Here is an 18,760-nt window from a genome sequence, read left to right on the forward strand (position 1 = left end):
TCCCGCATATGGATGTATTTTTTATTTTCATCATATCAGGTAACAGCTCGGCATATCATGTCTCGCTCCAGATTCTGGTATTGGTAAAATCCAACGTATTGCTTTTTTTTACCCCATTGATCTCCTCTATGGTTGTAATTCTTCTCGATCTACCAAAAAATATTTCCCGTCTTTCACCGTCATCTCGGTTCTCTCAGCCCTGTGGTCTATGGTCTGGTCTACTTTGTACGAGGGATATTTCGGTTCGAGTAGCCTTTGCCATTCTTCGTATCTACGTACCTACACTAATTCCATCATCGTGGCCCTCGGCTCCATATTGAGCCACCTACTCGATGATCGTCGCCTCACCACACAAAAGCATTGGGTGGTCAAATATATTGGACCCTTCCCAACCCCCAGTTTTCCCCATTTCCTGGAATAAATACGTACAAGGCATATTATACCTACTATCTATCTGACTGTACGCCGTGTGCATATGCATACATATCTATACCATACATCCACATATACATATAAGCGGACGAGGGTCTCTCTTTGCGATCTAGTGCCGAGAAGGGGGAACACTAGTTGACTGGATCGTCGCTCACTTGCGCAGGAGCGATCACCTACTTTTTCCGGGCACGATCACCTCTAGTGTCGAAGACATTAGGCATACAAGTACCGCGTAGCACCAGGGCTCGGCCACCCACCCGGAGTTTCCTCCCTCCTGCGACTTCGAGGTTCACCATCTTCGGTAGTTAGGTGGTAACTCTGTCTCCTCGATTTGCACCACAAATGTATGTAGGCTGAGGAACTCGACACGCCGATGCCTGGCTGTAATGGGTAATCGACATCACTGAATCGTTCTGTCGCTCCTTTCACACACTTTCTCACTTCCAACTTCTCTTCTCTCACCGCTGCAGCGGTCTGCAGCCTCCTGTCACTCCTTACCCATTTATGAGTTGTAATTACCGGCCATCACGAGCCCGGATCTTCCGTACCATTCTTTTTAGGTACCCCGTTAGTAGTGAGGTCGTTTCCGACGTCACTGCGCCTCTTCAGCGATGACACCAACTCTGGACTTAACCCAGAGCACACATGCCAAAATGATTGTCTCACCACCTCGACTAAACTTGCGCAGAGCCGCTTCATATCAGCATGAAAAGGCGCCAAAGTCTGCGACGTCGTCACGTTTTAACTTCAATCACCTAATGTTCTCCCCTCCGCCTTCGCCCGGACTACCAGCTTTGGTACCCCGACCACGGAAAGTTAGCACCGGGCCGAGGCCAAGCCGGGTGCTCCGAATTGCTGCATGGTTTGTTGGATTCGTACTAGTCGTCTTCGTCGTTAGGGCCGTATTAAATAAAGGTGTACGAGTGCCGGTTGTCGGATGGTCCTTTGACGGTCGCGAAGAATATGAGATGGTTGGTCAATACGACTTACCGGACTTTCCCACACCTATTGCCGTTACGGATCGCAGTGGCAGGTCGAAATGGACCGTTTCGATTCCACCTACGTATGACTTCCCTCTCACCATCAAGGAATACTCGGATATCTGCGCCAAATGCCAAGAAGTAGCGGCTCACGTTCGAGAATTACATGGTCAAACGACCTCCCAACAAGCTCAGACGGATTACTATTACGAGGACCCCTACTTCCTGGACGTCAAAGATGCCGAAAAGCGCGGGTTGTTACCAGGTGTAGAGGGCAAGGCTTGGAAAGTGACCGCGCAAGCTCAAGCTGGTCATTTGGTGGGAGATAGGGCCGATGGCCTGGTTGATAAGAGTATCTGCAAGACGTCCTTGACTTTTGTTCTTGAAACTTCAGACGCTGGACTGGGCCCCACGATGATGATGTTATGGATGGCGTATGGTCTTGCGCAAAAGGAAAAACGATCTTTCTTCATCGACGATTCGCGATGGGCATATGGCGAGTACACTGATATCTTTAAGGCGCCGCCGATGCCTGAGTGCAATCCACCACCGCGCCACGAGATGCTCCCATGTCCCCACAACGCGCGGCATTTAGTCGTATCGGCTGCTACAGCATCTGAGACCTTTGGCAAGAGCTTCAATGCTGAGTATGAAAATGCGCATCGAAGTAGTGTCGATCGAGATCGGTCGATTTACAACCTCGCTCGAGTCGGATATGAGGCTTTATTTCATCTAAACGACGAAGACCAGCCTTACGTAGAACATCGCATCAAGGAATTGAGAACGATGGCGAAGGTTACAGAGGGAGGTTATAACGATGGTATGGTTGTAGGAATCCATATTCGACATGGCGATTTACACCCCTACGAATATCAATACAATGGGGCGTACGTACCTCTTAACGTCTACGCGCAAAGGTCGAAAGAACTTGTGGAGGATTATCATAACTTTAGTACTCCCCTCGGAGGGGAGGATAAAGTCGCGAAACAACATTCCTTTTCTATTCTTGCATCAGACGATCCCGACGTATACGAAACTGAAGAATTTTCGAGAGCGATCCGAGCTCAGGAACAGATCAAGCTTGCCAGCAAAGAACACGTCCAGAAAGAGGCTCCGAACAAGTCGGTGATGCATAAATTCGTCGAGGAGGCTTTCGGTTGGGAAGGTGGATTCTTTGCGACTATGTTCTGGAATCTGGGACGCTCGACTTTGAATAACGCCAACGCGGCAGACGAATTGCAAACGACGCTCAAACCATCTGCGGAAACCATGCGGCTTAGAATGCTTATCGGACGCGCGTACATGATGGATTTAGCGGTCCTTGGTCAAGCTAGCGACTCGGTCATTTGCACTATGAGTGCGATGGGCTGTCGTTTGCTAGCCGTGATCATGGGCTGGGAAAAAGCAATGGAGCAAGGGAGATGGGTTAACATCGACGGAGATTTTCAATGGACCGCATTGGCATTATAAATTATTTAAAGCACTGGTATGGCGTTATTAGGCGTTTGATAAGCTCAAACAGAGAGCAAGCAGAGAAAGGACGGTACAAGAAAAAAAATGATATCCAAGCATATAGCATAGCCCATTCTCACGGCGTTTTAAAGGGGATTAAAGAAAGAAAGGTGCTTTTGTTTGCTGATAGGAATACGATGGCTTCAGCAGAGCATTTGGCGAAGATCTGCATCACGGTAGAAAAGCATATATCCCCCAACCGCAAGGTGGGACATCAGGGAATAGCCCTTCACGAGCCTTATCGGCTACAATGAAATTTCATTTTACATGTTAAAAATTGGTAGACATTGACGTGAATGTATAGTACTTAAGGCGAGAGCTTTGCGAATGCCTAGGCACAGCACTTATCCAGTAATCGATTAACAGTAATAGATCTGCAGATACAAGAGGGTTCTTCCTCACTTCGCGCGACAAGCACACGATAGCAACGAAAAAGAGAAAATAAACACAGCCTGTCAGACGTCCAACACCGTCCACCCCGGTCGCGCGCCCGAAGGCAAGACCACGAAATCGGGGTTGAGATCATCACCACTCTCTATACAGCACACCATAAGGGTACCGCCATCCTTGCGGACGGATCGAAAGTAAGGAAAGCAAAGCAGCGCAAGGCTACGAAGCTCCTGTAAGTAGATTTTCACTCTAGGGCGGCGCGGATATCGTTCATCAACCAGGGTGGGATCTGTGGCTCCTGTAGGGAACACAGAGTAGGACGAATACTATAGAAATGATTCTCTGAAGTCTGTTGTGTTGGAATCGATTAGCAGACTGGTTTCATGCGATTGAAAGAGTTGAATGCGCGATGGTATCGTGATTCACAGGTATGAGAGGGGGTAGACTCACATTGTCGACATGAAGAAGAAAGGAAAAAAAGTTCGAAAGGGACTGCTGGTGCGCAGATATTTATAGCCTGCAATTGTGGATTCCCGGGCGGTGAGGAGTTTTCTGCCTGTCAGTGCGGACAGCTGGCAAACAAGTGGTAAGAGACAGTTTGAGTGGGTCTGGACAATACTAAACTCAAATGTTTGCGGGTGCATACTTCCGCAGTAAATCTTTGCACTGTTATCAATTCGAAACTGTGCAATGAAAAACCATATCCGTCACTCACGCACCACTTAACTACTTTGATTGCTTTTTCTACAGTAAAAATTTTTCAACAATCCAGTGCAAACGCCAAATCAATTACAACAGGTCATGCGTACTGGGCCAGAGGATGGTCGATCCAAGGTGATTATTTGCGACTGACAAAATACGGATATTGGGAGCGGACCCGAGACCGTCCCCCTTATACCTAGTCCGAATCTTTGTGACGCAAGCCGGAGTTTGCTAGTAGCAGCTCTGCATTGGTTTTATTCTCAGTCACGGGTGTGCATCCTGGGACTAAAGCACATCTCGCCGTCTTGAACAATTTGGATTCCCACAGATGATCTTGAGGTGCCACCTAATTCCAGGATGCAGCTTGTCCTATCAGGAGAGACTTAATTACTTGAATATTCATATCCTAAAGAGCCAGGAGGAGCTGAAGAATATGAAGGCAAGAATCCAGCTTCCACCTTGTTTCCGCTTAGACGTTCACGTTCACCCAACGCGAGAAATAGGCATTAAAATCCCCCTGTCTTATTAGTACTTACCGTCATTGCCCCTCGTAGCGTCGGCATATGGGCTCTCTGCTCTCCAGTTCGAAAGGGGCTGGTGTCTTAATACATTAGCTTGCATTTTCTTCCATCCGGGGCCCAGAGATCCAGTTGCTTCTTGCCAAGTCTTCCATACTATCTTATAAGGACCTTGGGAACTTAGAGAGGCTCAGAAGCTATTCAGCGGTGATCCGGCTTCGTCGGGGATTACGAATATCTCTCCTGGCGGCTATGCAAGTCAAGGCTTCCATTCATGTTGGCAGCGATGACTCGATGTAACTTGATTTGATATCAGGACGAAGATCCTTTGAGCTCATGCATTTAGATGCGGTGTTCTTTTGGAGTTCTGCGTTTCGCAGCTTGGCTATCAACCATGGTTTTGGTGGTGATCCCGTTTACATTATACTTGAGAGATAGTTGGTGAACCCGAATACGAGCTTTGATATTCGACCTTGTTTGCGGCCATAAACTCCATCGGATATAACCGCAAGCTTGCATCTCGCTACCTATAATACCTAGTGGGTATGGCATTTGAAGTAAGCAAGTCTTTGCTATCTTGGTAAAGACTGGCATGGTTGACATAGGTTAGGATGAAATCCCGAGCAGTACCATGGAATTCATACTAGTATGTCTTGAATTTCAATTTGGTATAGTATTACTAACAGGCGCCAAATCATTACGTCCACCTTAAGATCACTAGCGATTTAAATCAGAGAATCGATAAGATATAGACCCTTGGCGGTACATGAATAATGATTCTAGGTATAATAAACGTATCCAATTACTAAAAATGAAAGATGCTCAGTAGCAACTATATATCAGAGAACTTCAATATTTAAATTCTGAATATGTTCGAGCTGTGGAGTCGAGTTTGTAAGTCGATGGAAAGTCGCCAAGTCAAATCGGGTTGAATCTAATACTAAATCGTATCATAGTCATGCATTGCGAGCTGACTGTAGACCATGTACAGCCCATACAAAATTACCGTACCCAAATAGAGTCTCTTATTCGTAATGACAAGGTTGACGTAGTTTGTGGCGGTGTGTAGCCTATGAGATATTCTTGTTTGATAATCAATCGCATAATACGGTTGTATGTCTTGAATCGACGTCTTTACGTATAGACGGTATAGTACAAGTTAAGGAGATTGAAATTTGAGAAGAGAGAGAGACGGCAGAGAAATAGAGGTGAGAATGCGAATACGAGGTACCTATGTACCCATTATAAGGTTCGATTAATGGTCGATTTAGGTGGGGAGCATGGGTCGATTAAACTACCCCTATCGATTGGCCAATCTCTTGTCATATTTTACCAAAAAGGGTTGAACCTAGACCCTCAATTTTTGTATTTAATTCTAGACTCAACTCCTTCTCACTATTCCACCCTATCTTCATTCGCCATCGTCTCCCCCTATAGACTTATTCGCTAGAAGTGTTGTCGACGACGAGTCAGTCGCAACTGTTTTTAGCAATGGGGCTTTTAGAGGAAATTCGGGGACCTGTGTCCCAATACATGTCGCAACTTTCAACACCGTCGCAAGTCGGTGTTGTCGCGGCCGCTGTTTTATTTTTTGTTGTCTTCATAAATGTCCTACAACAGATCCTCTTCAGGAACCCCAAGGAACCCCCAGTGGTTTTCCACTGGTTTCCTGTCATAGGAAGCACTATCACCTATGGAATGGACCCTCCTCGATTCTTCAAGGAAAACCGAGCTAAGGTATGTTAATTCCCACGTCTTGATTGACAGGTCTCCTGAGTCAAGTAGCGTTACTAACAGCGGGCGCTAGTATGGTGACATCTTCACCTTCATCCTCCTCGGAAAGAAGACGACCGTATACCTTGGTACAACCGGAAACGATTTTATTCTAAACGGAAAATTGAAGGATGTATGCGCTGAGGATATTTACACTGTCCTTACTACACCGGTCTTTGGAAAGGATGTCGTTTATGACTGCCCCAACTCCAAGCTCATGGAGCAAAAGAAGGTAATAGCTATCGATAATTACGGTCTTTTGATTATCGCTAACATAAGGGGTAACTCAGTTCATGAAAATCGCCCTTACCACCGCTGCCTTCCAGTCGTATGTACCCATCATCTCCGACGAAGTGACGAGCTATTTCAAGCGATGCCCCGATTTCAAGGGCAAGTCTGGTGTTGTGAACATTCCCAAGAATATGGCTGAGATCACCATCTTCACGGCCTCCCACTCTCTTCACGGCCACGAAATTCGAAGCAAGTTCGACGAGTCGCTAGCCGCTTTGTACCACGATTTGGATATGGGATTTACTCCATTTAATTTCATGCTTCACTGGGCTCCTTTGCCATGGAACAAGAAACGCGACCACGCCCAGAGAACTATTGCCAAGATCTTCATGGATACCCTCCAAGAGCGCCGTGCAGCTGGAAAGACTGATGCGCAAGATATGATGTGGCATTTGATGAACGCGTCCTACAAGAACGGCAATAAGGTTCCTGACCACGAAATTGCACACATGTTAATCGCGTTGCTTATGGCGGGTCAACACTCTTCTTCTTCGACAAGCTCTTGGATGATGCTACGTCTCGCTTCGCGACCGGACGTCATGGAAGCTCTTTACCGCGAACAGGTCGAGGCCTTAGGCGCTGATCTCCCACCACTACAATATGAGGATCTTGCGAAGCTTCCATTGAACCAGGCCATCGTCAAGGAAACCCTCCGAATTCATGCACCAATCCACTCTATCATGCGCGCTGTCAAATCGCCGATGCAAATCCCCGGCACAAAATACGTTATCCCTACCAGCCACGTTCTGCTTTCTGCCTCAGGTGTAACAGCAACGGACCCTGCGTATTTCCCGGACCCCGACAGATGGGAGCCTTCTCGATGGAGCAAGGATTCGCCACTTGCCCCGACCGTGGTGCGCAACGAAACTGAAGACGAGGAGAAAATCGATTACGGATATGGTCTAGTCAGCAAAGGCTCGAACTCACCCTACCTCCCATTCGGTGCCGGAAGGCATCGATGCATTGGTGAGCAGTTCGCCAACGTCCAATTGCAGACTATTGCCGCCGAAATCGTTCGCTTGTTCAAGTTCAGGAACGTCGATGGAAGCGATAAGGTCGTTGCTACAGACTACGCTTCACTATTCTCCCGGCCAATTGAGCCAGCTAAAATTTACTGGGAAAAGCGAAACTAGTAAACAAAAGTCTTACGAAGGGCGTACTTGATAGATATCTGCCTAGAGTTCTGTACTGTATATAGAGCGTTTTGAACTAGATGACGACAATGGACCGAGACAAAGGGATTCGGCCTGCATGACATGAAAGCTGAGAACATACTTAACTAGAATAATATTAATCATTGGGGCATGTCCCTATTTTCGAATATCTATTCACCCCGCATACCTGGATAGAGTTGCAACCCGTCTAATTGATTGAAGCGCCCCCTTACTGCGTACCTACATATGCCTCAACCCTGCACAGTAAGGGGATTGGTTGATCCAGGCAAACCTAACCGGCAATTAAAACCCGCGATCTCAGTAACAAAAGCTTGTCTGGTCCTCCCACATATTGATGACGCAACTCATTCGAAGCTCACTCATCACGACTTCTGCGTGTCGGAGTTGATCTGCCCCAGATGTTGATTTATACACTCAACAATTTGTATGTACAATGTAATTTTTTTGTAACATTTCCTCACTTCTGCGTGTAATCAATCATCTCTTTCCCCGCGTTATTACCAGCCACTGTGATTTGTATCGGGTTTATTTCAGCACACCGACCACCCCTTGAAACGATTTAGCAGCAACCCATACACCTATATTGAAACGCGCTTTCCCCAAATATTCGGTCGCCATCCGGACCACGCGGCATGGGCTTAAAACTCTAAACTTTATATCTATTTTCATCTACCTGCCTTGCATATGTGTCTAGGTAATAAGCATAAAACTTAATTTTGTCATCATTTTATAGCATAATGTCAACGACTAGCAAACTGAGACCTCTCGTCCGCCTACAGGGTATGCGCGCTGCGCAGCTCCCCTCGCCTACAGCTACAACTGAGGAACTTGCACCGCTGCTTTATTCTATTTTACGGGAGGCTCTACCGTTTATTGACTCTGCAGCGCCGAAGGCGTCTTCGTCTGCGACATCTTCCGGTGCTGATTCTAAGATCTGGAAGTCGAAGGGTGTGCACTCGCACCCAGACTCCGCGGCTAAGGTTGAGGTATCGGAGCGCGTGGTCTCGGTCGCAGAACTACGGGATATTGTCACCGAAAACAAAGACAAGATCCGCCCAGAAACGTGGTGCTGTCGCCGTAGTGTCCACGAAGATGCACCAGAAAAAGGTACCGCAACTTGGGAGGAATTCGAGCACTGTTTTCGCGATGAACACGCCGAGTCAGAGCGCGCATTCACGCCGGCGTGTTTAGCTGCGCATCAGGCTCTGAAATGGGATACTGCGGCCAGTGTTCCTGATATTGAGGAAGGCGGGCTGAAGTGGGGTAATTTCAAACTCGTAGTCGAGGAAATGCGGCATAGGATCGGAAAGCCGATTTTGAAAGATCGGACGTTTCCTGTTCTACAGATGACGAGTTCGGTTGTTGCGGTTCGGCCGTCTTCGCAATCGACGGGGACGGGTGAGTTTGTTGTTGTGAGTATCCCAGTGCCCGATTTTGGGAGTGATGAGGCGAGTAAACTCGCCAAAGAGAAGGGGGCACAGATTGCGATTTATGCGAGTGTGGAGAGGATCCGTCAGTTTGGAGGGGAGGACGGGAAGGGTAAGATTGAGTGGCTTATGGCCACGGCTAGTGACGCAGGTGGCATTCTGCCTGCTTGGGTCCAGAACGCCGCGGCCCCTGGTGTGATTTGGAAGGATGTGCCGTTGTTCTTGAGCTGGATTGCGAAGGAGAGAGAGAAGAGCGGTCAGAAGAAAGGGGGCGTGACTAATACGGAAGTGAAGAATACAAAAGAGGAAAATGAGGAAGTAGTGCCGCAAGCCTCGACAGGGACTGAAGTGAACAATGTACCGTCCACTTCCGATGGGACAAACGATGTCACGGCCATCGCGGCGGGGAACCCCCAGGTATCGACTGGCATAGAAGTCGGCCAGACGGCGAGGGTATCAGCAAGTGGTTGACCGAGCTCAAAAAGCTAGTAACAGGATACAGAAAATAGGTATACATTCATATTTTCATTTCTAACAACATTATAGCATTGGATATATACATCACTGCCTATCCCATAGCCTTGCCTTGATCTTTTGGACACCCAATTAACTCTCCCGCAGCAAGCCACGGTATGTTGATAGCCGTCAACGTACCCCCTATAGTCCCTCGAATGTCTCACCGAAAATCACTTTCTTCCTCGATATAAGGCTCGCCCCTTTCCGCGGAAACTAAACTCTTATCTTCCCAGGACAGACTACGAAATGGAGCAAACAGCAGCCATGCGGCACGACGAAAAGCTAGGTCCACTTGACCATAGTGGGCTCTGTCTACTATCCCTTGACGGTGGCGGAGTTCGAGGATTATCGACTTTGTATATCCTGAAAGGCATCATGAAGCGGCTTAACCACGAATGTGGATTAGCTGGCCTCCCTCATGCGAAGCCTTGCGATGTATTTGATCTCATCGGCGGCACAAGCACTGGCGGGTGAGCACACTGCTATTGTTTAGTGGCATGGCTAACAAGACAGACTGATCGCCATCATGCTTGGTCGGCTTGAAATGGATGTCGATGAATGTATTTCAGTGTATAGTGAACTTATGAAATATGTCTTCGAAAGCAGATTAAGTCGGTTTCCATTAAACTTCGGCGGTAAAACCAAGCCACGATTCAAGTCCGCGAAACTCGAAAGTGCAATCAAAGCCGTCATCAATGCTCGCGGTTTTAACGAGAAGGATCACTTTAACGACGAGGTAGATCGTAAATGCAGAGTGTAAGTCTCCCTAGGCCACAGTTAAGTCAACTCTAACAAGATCAGATTCGTGTGTACTATTGCGCACGAGACCAAAGAAATCGTTCGCCTAAGAAGCTACAGTTTGCCTGGTAAACTCGATATTCCTGCTACTATTTCCGAAGCCGCCCTCGCAACATCTGCCGCGACGACATTATTTGAAGCTGTCAAGATCGGAGCGCGCAAGTTCGTAGATGGAGCGCTAGGCGCAAATAATCCAGTAGATGAGGTAGAAGGAGAAGCTTCAGACATCTGGTGCCCCGATACCGGGAATTTAAAACCCCTCGTCAAATGCTTCATATCAATCGGGACAGGAAACCCTGGGAAGAAGGCGATCGAAGACAAGATGTTAGATTTTCTTTCGAAGACGCTGGCCCAAATAGCAACTCAAACGGATAATACGGAGAAGAGATTCGTAGCTAATTGGCGTCAGCATTTCGACGAAAACCGCTATTTCCGCTTCAATGTCGACCAAGGACTACAGGAAGTTCGATTGACCGAATATCAAGAACAGGGCGCTATAGAAGCGGTTACAGATGGATATCTCGATCATCAGACGCAGAAATTTCGAGTGCGAGATTGCGTCCAGAACCTGAAATCGAAGCACAGTGCGTAGTATTTAAAGCCATATGTAAAATATTTGTTCCCCGGTTAACCTTCCACAGACAAGACAGAGGCGAACTTCTCACATATGATTACCATTAACACGACCCAGACCCTTTCCAATGTAAACATACAAAATCTGAGGCAAATGTGGCATATATGGCTCACGCCGTCACACATGAGGAAAGTTCACGATGATCGGATTCGGGAAAGGCTGCCTGGAACCTGCGACTGGATATGGCCGCATCCTTCTCTGATGAAATGGAGCAGTACCACAAGAGATTCACCAACCGCAGACCGTCTACTCTGCCTCTACGGCACACACGGCTGTGGGAAGAGTGTCTTGGCTTCTTCAATTGTAGACTCGTTAGAACGCAACGGGAACCGAGTTTTATTTTTTTCTTTCTCTGGCACTGATAGCAGCCGCCAAAGCTTGGATAGCTTGGCCCGATCGCTGTTATGGCAATTATTGCAAAACCCAGTGTCGTATGAGGGTTTGAATATCATGAGAGATTTGATGTCTCATGGTGAGCCCTTAACCTCAGAGCTGTGGATCGCCTTCAGTGAAGTTACAAATTCAATGGCAGGGTTAGTACACTGGGTGATCGACGGAGCCGACGAATGCAACGAATCGGGCGAGGTGCTCTATCATCAACTCATTGATCTCCTCAGCACTAACAAGAATGCTCGTGCCACCCTTCTTGGGAGGACACATGTTCTTAGATCAGTTGCCCAAACAAATTGCACAATCGAAATCACCCCCATCTTGCTTCAGTCCGACATCAACACATTCATCAGTACTGAGATAGATAAAACCAAGGTCCTTAAGTCTTCTGAAATACGCAATCTTGCGTTCAGGACGCTTAATGATGGTTCTGATGGCATGTTTCTTTGGGTGAAATTGATGGTTTGCGATCTGTGTAAATCTTCATCCAAAGCGGAAGTCAAAGTCAGATTGCAAAACCTGCCATACGGCCTTCAGAAGACCTACCGTCACCTCGTTTTGCGACTCGTGGAGAATCTAGATGATACCGATCTCGGCTTTGCCCGACACGTTTTGGCATTTATTATAACGGCTTCTAGGCCACTGAAGGTCGACGAATTACGATACGCCCGTGCGGTAGCATACTATTCCGAATTGGAGGCATCTCCTGACTACTCGCTTGAAGATTGCATACCCGAAGACATAGTCGAGAGGGCTCTTCGTGTCTGTGGCGATTTTATACGAATAACCGATGATGTGGTTTTGTTGGTCCATATATCTGTCAGAGAATTCTTGACCAAGCCAGAAAATGAATGGCCACGCGATGGCAATTTGAGCGTTATGCGCCTGCGCATTGACCTGGAAGAATCGCACTGTTTGTTCACCTCGGCCTGCATTGACTACCTGCATTCCATCCTCCCGCTAAAGGACTCGGACGACTTCTCGGCGTTTTACGATGTCCATCCATTTCTGGAGTACACATGGGAAAACGCAACATACCACTGCAATAGGGCTGGAAGATTGCCCACTGACCTTATGGATAAAATCTATAGAAATTTCGCATCCGAGGCAAGCTTATCATGGACTAGATATGTTTCGATGCGCTATGCAGAAAATGAAGCTTCTAGCTTGGAGGCTGGAATGGTTGGAACATTACCTGCGGTCGCGCGCGAGGAAGGGTTCTCACATGATGCTCATTTTCGCATGTATCAGGGTCTTAAGGACCGGGGGATCAGGACAGGCCAATACAAGATGCTCCATAGTATTGCCTTCGACGCTTTTGATGACAACGAACCTCCTGGTAGTATATCTGATCATCAGGTTCATACATCAGGTTCCGCGGGATTAAACGACGTTCCTAAGCCAGTTTCTGCGATGATGAATATACTCAGACACGATAGCGCACCGACGGCACCGAAGCAAACCGAATTGCTCATTAGGATGTCGTACCATTTCCGGCGCGTAAATGTTTTGACCGATCCCTTCGAACTTTTATGCCGTACTATTCTACGAAACGCAGAGGTGATTCATGTATATGCCGTGGTGATGGTTGGCAATTTCTACAAGAGATTGGATAAACCTAAGAAAGCATTAAAAGCCTATCAAACCGTGATCGCGAAATTTGGAACTAGTGAAGTCCCAATAAAGTACATAATATGGTGTATAATTGGCTCCATTCATTCCCAATTTGATCAATATCAAGAAGCAGAGGAAGCACATCGACAAGCAACGGAAGGACGAGAAAAATTGCTGGGTTCAGAACATCATAATACTCTGTTTAGCATACATAACTTAGCGGATGCTCTTCACAAGCAGAAAAAATACGTACAGGCGGAAGAAACATATCGACAGGCAACGAAAGGGCGAGAAAAGACACTGGGGCCAGAACATGAAGGTACCTTGGATAGTATGTATTGCTTAGCAATTACTCTTCACCGTCTAGGGAAATACGCGCAAGCAAAAGACACATTTCGACGGGTAATTGAAGGACAAGAAAAGACACTTGGTCTCGAACATGAGCATACTATTAGAAGCAACAATGCTTTAGCAGATGTAGTTCAGGAGGAGGAAGGTGTTGTAGGCATTTGGCGTTTATATACATGAAGTTAGTTGGTCCATATGGCTACCTAGGAGGTAGCCAACAAATACGCTCTCTTACTGATAAATTGTAACCCCATTCCCGATCTGTTATAGTTGTTGGTGTATACCTCCTAGTTGATGCAAGGGGGTGAGCTAACCAACATTGACTCCTCTCGTAATCTTTCTCATACTTAAAGGACTTCCCAGGAGACAAGACAGGGCTGGAAATAAGCATAAAAGCAAAGCTAGATCAGGAATATTAACAACGAACATTTTCTATGTTCTAATTCGGGTTTGGAAAAAAATGGCGACCGGATCGGATTTGATCAAATTTGATGTCTGCTTGTATAAGAAAGACGATGTGTCGTACGAAGACTTCATCGGATGGGCTACCGGGCCTTATGCTGAACAAGTGATCCCCCTCATGAAGAAGCATGGCCTCGTCAAATGGGTACAAGTAAGCGATCTCTTTTCTTCCACATATAAGACGCTTTTAACGTGAATAGTTATTATAGACTGTAGTGCCTCCCCAGTTCCGCGAGCCCTTGCGCCAAATGCTGAAGGGGGAGATGAATCGGCCAGGGTGGACCGTTCCCGACTACGATCTTGTCCATACATACTACCTTCGCAGTCATGACGATTTGAAAGCACTCACTTTAGAACCGAAGTGGCACGAATTGGAGGAAGAGGCATCTAAGTTATCCAATGTGTCTATTGGACATTTTGTGAATGGGTTCGAGATTGTTCAATTCGAGAATAATTACCTAGAGACCAACAATGAATAATGAGGGGAGGAAGGGAGGAAGAGGGGAGATGACATAGCTGGATGGATGATTGGGTGGGTAGATGCGGGTGAGAAGAGGTACATACATAGCAGCTTATCGATAAGTGTTTGGCTAACGGCGCCTAAAGAACTCCGGCTGCCGGTGCTAGATTATTACCCCTCCGTGACTCAGTACCTTCTTGTACCTTTTTTTTTCTAGTGGTGTGAGTCAAGAAAATTTCAAGAAGGGGAAACATAAATTAAGCAACCCCCAATGCGATGACCTCTTTTCCCCTATTTCTCCATTAAACACCGTCAAGTTGTCTAGGCTATTACTTCGAGCACTCTGTGTGCGCAGGCCGCCTTACAGACCAACTTTTCTCTTCACTCGTGCCACAATGGCTACAAATAGCGGCCGTGGTAATCCTATTAACGCATCCGAGGGCCCAAGCAAGGTCGGCGAGGGCGCCCCACCCCCCGTCGCCGCCGACGTCAAGGGTGCTGTAACAGAAGCTGCGGGACAGTCAGACGGTGCTGGCGTGCACGCATCAGGTCAAGACGCCGAAATGGCCTCAACAGCTGCAACCAAGGCTGAGCCCAAGGTTAAGACCGAGAAAGAATTAGAGAAGGAGCGGAAAAAAGCAGAGAAGGCTGCCAAGTTCGAACAGAAGAAAGCGAAAGCTGCTGCCCAAGCTACCCCTGCCGCTGGAGCCAAGCCAAAAGAGAAGAAGGCTAAAGCTCCCAAGACCGAAGAAGAACCCCTCCCTCCGTACGTCGAAGAGACCCCCTCCGGCGAGAAGAAGCGACTTCGATCCCTCGACGACCCCCAACTAAAAGCTTATAACCCTGTTGCCGTTGAGAGTGCTTGGTACGAGTGGTGGGAGAAGTCAGGCTTCTTCAAGCCCGAATTCGCCCCCGATGGCAGTGTCAAAGAGGAGGGATCTTTCGTTATCGTTATACCCCCTCCCAACGTAACGGGTGCGCTACATATGGGTCATGCCCTAGGTAATTCCCTCCAGGATGTCATGATAAGATGGAACCGTATGCATGGCAAGACGACGTTGTGGCTACCGGGATGCGACCATGCCGGCATCAGTACACAGAGCGTTGTCGAAAACATGTTATGGAGACGGCAAGGAAAGACCCGACACGATCTAGGAAGGAAAAAGTTCGTAGAAACCGTCTGGGAGTGGAAAGAAGACTACCACAAACGAATCAATAATGCGCAACGCAAAATGGGTGGCTCGACCGATTGGAGCAGAGAGGCCTTTACTATGGATAAGAACCTAAGTGCGGCCGTGACGGAGACCTTCGTCAAGCTTCACGAGGAAGGGACCATCTATCGCGCAAATCGACTCGTCAATTGGTGTACGCAACTTAATACGGCACTATCTAATCTTGAGGTCGACAACAAGGAGCTTCCGGGCCGAACACTTCTTGAGGTGCCCGGATATGACAAGAAAGTTGAGTTCGGAATCATCGTGCACTTTAAATACCCCATTGAAGGCTCGAATGAAACCATTGAAGTTGCGACTACGCGTCCCGAGACAATGCTTGGCGACACGGGTATCGCTGTCCACCCCCAGGACGAACGATACAAACATCTAGTTGGCAAGAATGCCGTGCACCCTTTCATCGAGGGTCGTCTGTTGCCGATTGTGGCCGATGACTACGTCGATAAAGAATTTGGTACTGGTGCTGTGAAGATCACCCCGGCCCACGACCCCAATGATTTTGCTCTAGGTCAACGACACAACCTGAAATTCATTAACATCCTAACGGATGATGGTCTCATGAACGAGAACACCGGAAAGTACAAGGGCCAGAAGCGATTCGACGTAAGGTATTCTATCCAGACTGATCTCAAGGAACTTGGATTATATGTGGATAAGAAGGACAACCCGATGAAGGTACCTGTTTGCTCAAAGTCGAAGGACGTTATTGAACCTATCATGAAACCTCAGTGGTGGATGAGGATGAAAGATATGGCTGCTGAGGCTGTGAGGGTTGTAAGGGATGGTTCAATCAAGATCAAGCCTGAGACAGCTGAAAATAGCTACTACAGGTGGATGGAGAACATCAATGACTGGTGTCTTTCGCGTCAACTTTGGTGGGGCCACCAATGCCCTGTATACTTCGCTAATGTTGAAGGTGAGACGGGTGATCGGGCGCAGGATGACTTATGGTTTTCCGGCCGGACAGAGGAAGAAGCGCGAGCCAAAGCCGAAAAAGCTCTACCTGGGAAGAAATTCACGTTGGAGCGCGATGAAGATGTGCTAGATACTTGGTTTTCTTCCGGATTATGGCCGTTCTCAACTCTTGGCTGGCCGAACAAGACCCATGACCTGCAGACACTTTACCCCACCAGCGTCCTCGAGACTGGTTGGGATATCTTGTTCTTTTGGATCGCAAGGATGATTATGCTTGGTATGAAGATGGTCGGAGAAATTCCTTTCCGTGAGATTTACTGCCACTCGCTAGTAAGAGACTCAGATGGAAGGAAAATGTCCAAGTCCTTAGGTAACGTTATCGACCCTCTTGACGTCATTAGCGGAATCCCTCTAGCACAACTCCACGAGAAGCTAGCTCAAGGAAATCTTCACCCAAGTGAAGTTGAGAAGGCCACGAAGTACCAGAAGGCGGCTTTCCCAGATGGTATCCCGCAGTGCGGAGCCGACGCTCTTCGATTCTGCATGGTCAACTACACCACTGGTGGAGGTGATATCAACTTTGACATTAAGGTCATGCACGGCTACCGGAAATTCTGCAACAAGATTTACCAGGCCACGAAATTCGTCCTTGGTAAATTGGACAGCGACTTCGTCCCCCAGAAGACTGGAAAGCTCACCGGGAAAGAGTCTCTTGCTGAGAAATGGATTCTCCACAAGATGAACACTGCCACCAAGGAAATCAACGAGGCTATCGCTGATAGAGAATTCAACAAGGCAACAACAACGGTATACCAGTATTGGTACAACCAGCTTTGCGACGTATACATAGAGAACTCCAAGGCCCTCATTCAAGATGGTACGGAAGACGAGAAGCGCTCGGCTGTCGACACATTATACACAGCGCTTGATAGCGCATTGAAGCTAATTCACCCTTTTATGCCCTTCCTCACAGAAGAGTTATGGCAACGTCTCCCGCGTAGCCCCGGCGACGAAACACAGACAATCATGCTTGCTAGATATCCTACGTATGACCAGGAGTTAGACAACCCCGCAGCCGAGGCTGCTTACGAACTCGTCTTGGGATGCTCTAAGGGTATTCGATCTTTGATGGCGGAATACGCGCTCAAGGACGAAGTTAAAGGTAAGATTTCTATATCACTAACTGCTTTAAGAAACTGAACCTAACGGGAAATTACAGTTTTTGTACAAACCTACGACGAGACAGCAAACCAAACTGCCGTTGATCAGGTTCAATCTATCAAGTCGCTCAGCGGCAAGGGTGTTACGAACATAGAAGTGCTCTCCGGTTCGGACCCTCGACCTGCGGGTTGCGTAGCGTTCCCAGTATCTAGTGCCGCGGCTGTGTTCCTACATGTCAAGGGACGCGTAGATATCGATGATGAAATCGCCAAGGCGAATAAGAAGCTCGATAAGACACGTGCTGCTATTACTAAGCAGCAGAAACTCCTCGCTGATTCAGGCTACCAGCAGAAGGTTGCGGAGGCTCTTCAGGAGGCTGACCGCAAGAAGCTTGCTGATCTTGAGTCGGAGGCTACTGGGTTTGAGGGAACTATTAAGCAATTTGAGGGTTTGAAGTTGGAGTAAGTGGATATCCAAGTCTAGATTCTTCCACTCGAGAGGAGATGAGAAAAGGGGAGGTGTAGAGAAAGAACAATAAAATGTTCCCGATGAGAATAAGAGTTAGCCTAGTTTTTGCCGCTTGAAGTTATCCGTGCCGTATGCAAAGATGGATTAAAGAAAGAATAGCCAAAAAAAGATATATTGAGGAAGTCTGAATACTCATTGCTGTGATTCTTGTCCCCTACCCTAGATATTAACGAGTAAAATAGTATTGACTAAACGATATATAATCCCCTGTCCTGTCAAGACCACGCCCTTTAATACTAGCCCCAGTCCATTGGACGTGTCGGAGGTGGGCCAGAACTTCGGGAAATATCGCGAATGGTGGAAAAGGGGAACAGTCACATCGGCCGATCTCGGAGTTTCCCATTAGCGCCATAGAAGCTATAACAGGCCAACAATAGCAAGAAGCGGACTACTTCAAGATGTTAGTCAAATATTTCGCTCGTACATACATTACCATTGGATCGTATGCAGCTAACTGAGCGGGATAGATGGGTACATGAATGCGTGCATAATTGAGCGATAT

General features: G+C 47.5%; 6 protein-coding genes across 6 annotated transcripts; all 6 read left to right on the forward strand.

Moving 5' to 3' along the window:
- Positions 1-1,348: 1,348 nt before the first annotated feature.
- On the forward strand, positions 1,349-3,170 carry F4822DRAFT_401019 (uncharacterized protein). The gene has a single exon (XM_051457909.1). The coding sequence runs from the start codon at positions 1,401-1,403 to the stop codon at positions 2,880-2,882; it is 1,482 nt and encodes a 493-aa protein (XP_051315927.1). The 5' UTR covers positions 1,349-1,400; the 3' UTR covers positions 2,883-3,170.
- Positions 3,171-5,891: 2,721 nt separating this feature from the next.
- Positions 5,892-7,934, forward strand: F4822DRAFT_225773 (cytochrome P450). The gene is made up of 3 exons (XM_051454070.1): positions 5,892-6,271; positions 6,342-6,539; positions 6,598-7,934. Exons 1-3 carry the CDS (start codon positions 6,026-6,028, stop codon positions 7,729-7,731), a joined length of 1,578 nt encoding a protein of 525 aa, XP_051315928.1. The 5' UTR covers positions 5,892-6,025; the 3' UTR covers positions 7,732-7,934.
- Position 7,935: 1 nt separating this feature from the next.
- F4822DRAFT_225813 (uncharacterized protein) lies at positions 7,936-9,780 on the forward strand. The gene has a single exon (XM_051454073.1). The coding sequence runs from the start codon at positions 8,511-8,513 to the stop codon at positions 9,669-9,671; it is 1,161 nt and encodes a 386-aa protein (XP_051315929.1). The 5' UTR covers positions 7,936-8,510; the 3' UTR covers positions 9,672-9,780.
- Position 9,781: 1 nt separating this feature from the next.
- Positions 9,782-13,690, forward strand: F4822DRAFT_225814 (uncharacterized protein). Its single transcript, XM_051454074.1, has 4 exons — positions 9,782-10,186; positions 10,230-10,472; positions 10,518-11,098; positions 11,156-13,690. The coding sequence occupies exons 1-4, from the start codon at positions 9,963-9,965 to the stop codon at positions 13,678-13,680; spliced, it is 3,573 nt and encodes a 1,190-aa protein (XP_051315930.1). The 5' UTR covers positions 9,782-9,962; the 3' UTR covers positions 13,681-13,690.
- Positions 13,691-13,820: 130 nt separating this feature from the next.
- On the forward strand, positions 13,821-14,606 carry F4822DRAFT_225776 (uncharacterized protein). The gene is made up of 2 exons (XM_051454071.1): positions 13,821-14,113; positions 14,172-14,606. Exons 1-2 carry the CDS (start codon positions 13,961-13,963, stop codon positions 14,439-14,441), a joined length of 423 nt encoding a protein of 140 aa, XP_051315931.1. The 5' UTR covers positions 13,821-13,960; the 3' UTR covers positions 14,442-14,606.
- A 1-nt stretch (position 14,607) lies between these two features.
- F4822DRAFT_225777 (tRNA synthetases class I-domain-containing protein) lies at positions 14,608-18,306 on the forward strand. The gene is made up of 2 exons (XM_051454072.1): positions 14,608-17,731; positions 17,789-18,306. The coding sequence occupies exons 1-2, from the start codon at positions 14,818-14,820 to the stop codon at positions 18,193-18,195; spliced, it is 3,321 nt and encodes a 1,106-aa protein (XP_051315932.1). The 5' UTR covers positions 14,608-14,817; the 3' UTR covers positions 18,196-18,306.
- The last annotated feature ends 454 nt before the right edge of the window (positions 18,307-18,760 follow it).

The sequence above is a fragment of the Hypoxylon trugodes genome, assembly GCF_022578975.1.
Source record: "Hypoxylon trugodes strain CBS 135444 unplaced genomic scaffold F4822scaffold_4, whole genome shotgun sequence".
Classification (NCBI taxonomy): domain Eukaryota; kingdom Fungi; phylum Ascomycota; class Sordariomycetes; order Xylariales; family Hypoxylaceae; genus Hypoxylon; species Hypoxylon trugodes.

Excerpts from the sequence above, each read along its gene's own strand:
- F4822DRAFT_225777 (XM_051454072.1), top strand. The coding sequence starts at position 14,818 with ATGGCTACAAATAGCGGCCGTGGTAATCCTATTAACGCATCCGAGGGC. Across the intron at positions 17,732-17,788 it reads GCTCAAGGACGAAGTTAAAG|TTTTTGTACAAACCTACGAC; the intron begins GTAAGATTTCTA and ends GGGAAATTACAG.
- F4822DRAFT_225814 (XM_051454074.1), top strand. The coding sequence starts at position 9,963 with ATGGAGCAAACAGCAGCCATGCGGCACGACGAAAAGCTAGGTCCACTT. Across the intron at positions 10,187-10,229 it reads GGCGGCACAAGCACTGGCGG|ACTGATCGCCATCATGCTTG; the intron begins GTGAGCACACTG and ends CTAACAAGACAG. Across the intron at positions 10,473-10,517 it reads GTAGATCGTAAATGCAGAGT|ATTCGTGTGTACTATTGCGC; the intron begins GTAAGTCTCCCT and ends TAACAAGATCAG.
- F4822DRAFT_225776 (XM_051454071.1), top strand. The coding sequence starts at position 13,961 with ATGGCGACCGGATCGGATTTGATCAAATTTGATGTCTGCTTGTATAAG. Across the intron at positions 14,114-14,171 it reads GCCTCGTCAAATGGGTACAA|ACTGTAGTGCCTCCCCAGTT; the intron begins GTAAGCGATCTC and ends TAGTTATTATAG.
- F4822DRAFT_401019 (XM_051457909.1), top strand. The coding sequence starts at position 1,401 with ATGGTTGGTCAATACGACTTACCGGACTTTCCCACACCTATTGCCGTT.
- F4822DRAFT_225813 (XM_051454073.1), top strand. The coding sequence starts at position 8,511 with ATGTCAACGACTAGCAAACTGAGACCTCTCGTCCGCCTACAGGGTATG.
- F4822DRAFT_225773 (XM_051454070.1), top strand. The coding sequence starts at position 6,026 with ATGGGGCTTTTAGAGGAAATTCGGGGACCTGTGTCCCAATACATGTCG. Across the intron at positions 6,272-6,341 it reads TCAAGGAAAACCGAGCTAAG|TATGGTGACATCTTCACCTT; the intron begins GTATGTTAATTC and ends AGCGGGCGCTAG. Across the intron at positions 6,540-6,597 it reads AGCTCATGGAGCAAAAGAAG|TTCATGAAAATCGCCCTTAC; the intron begins GTAATAGCTATC and ends GGGGTAACTCAG.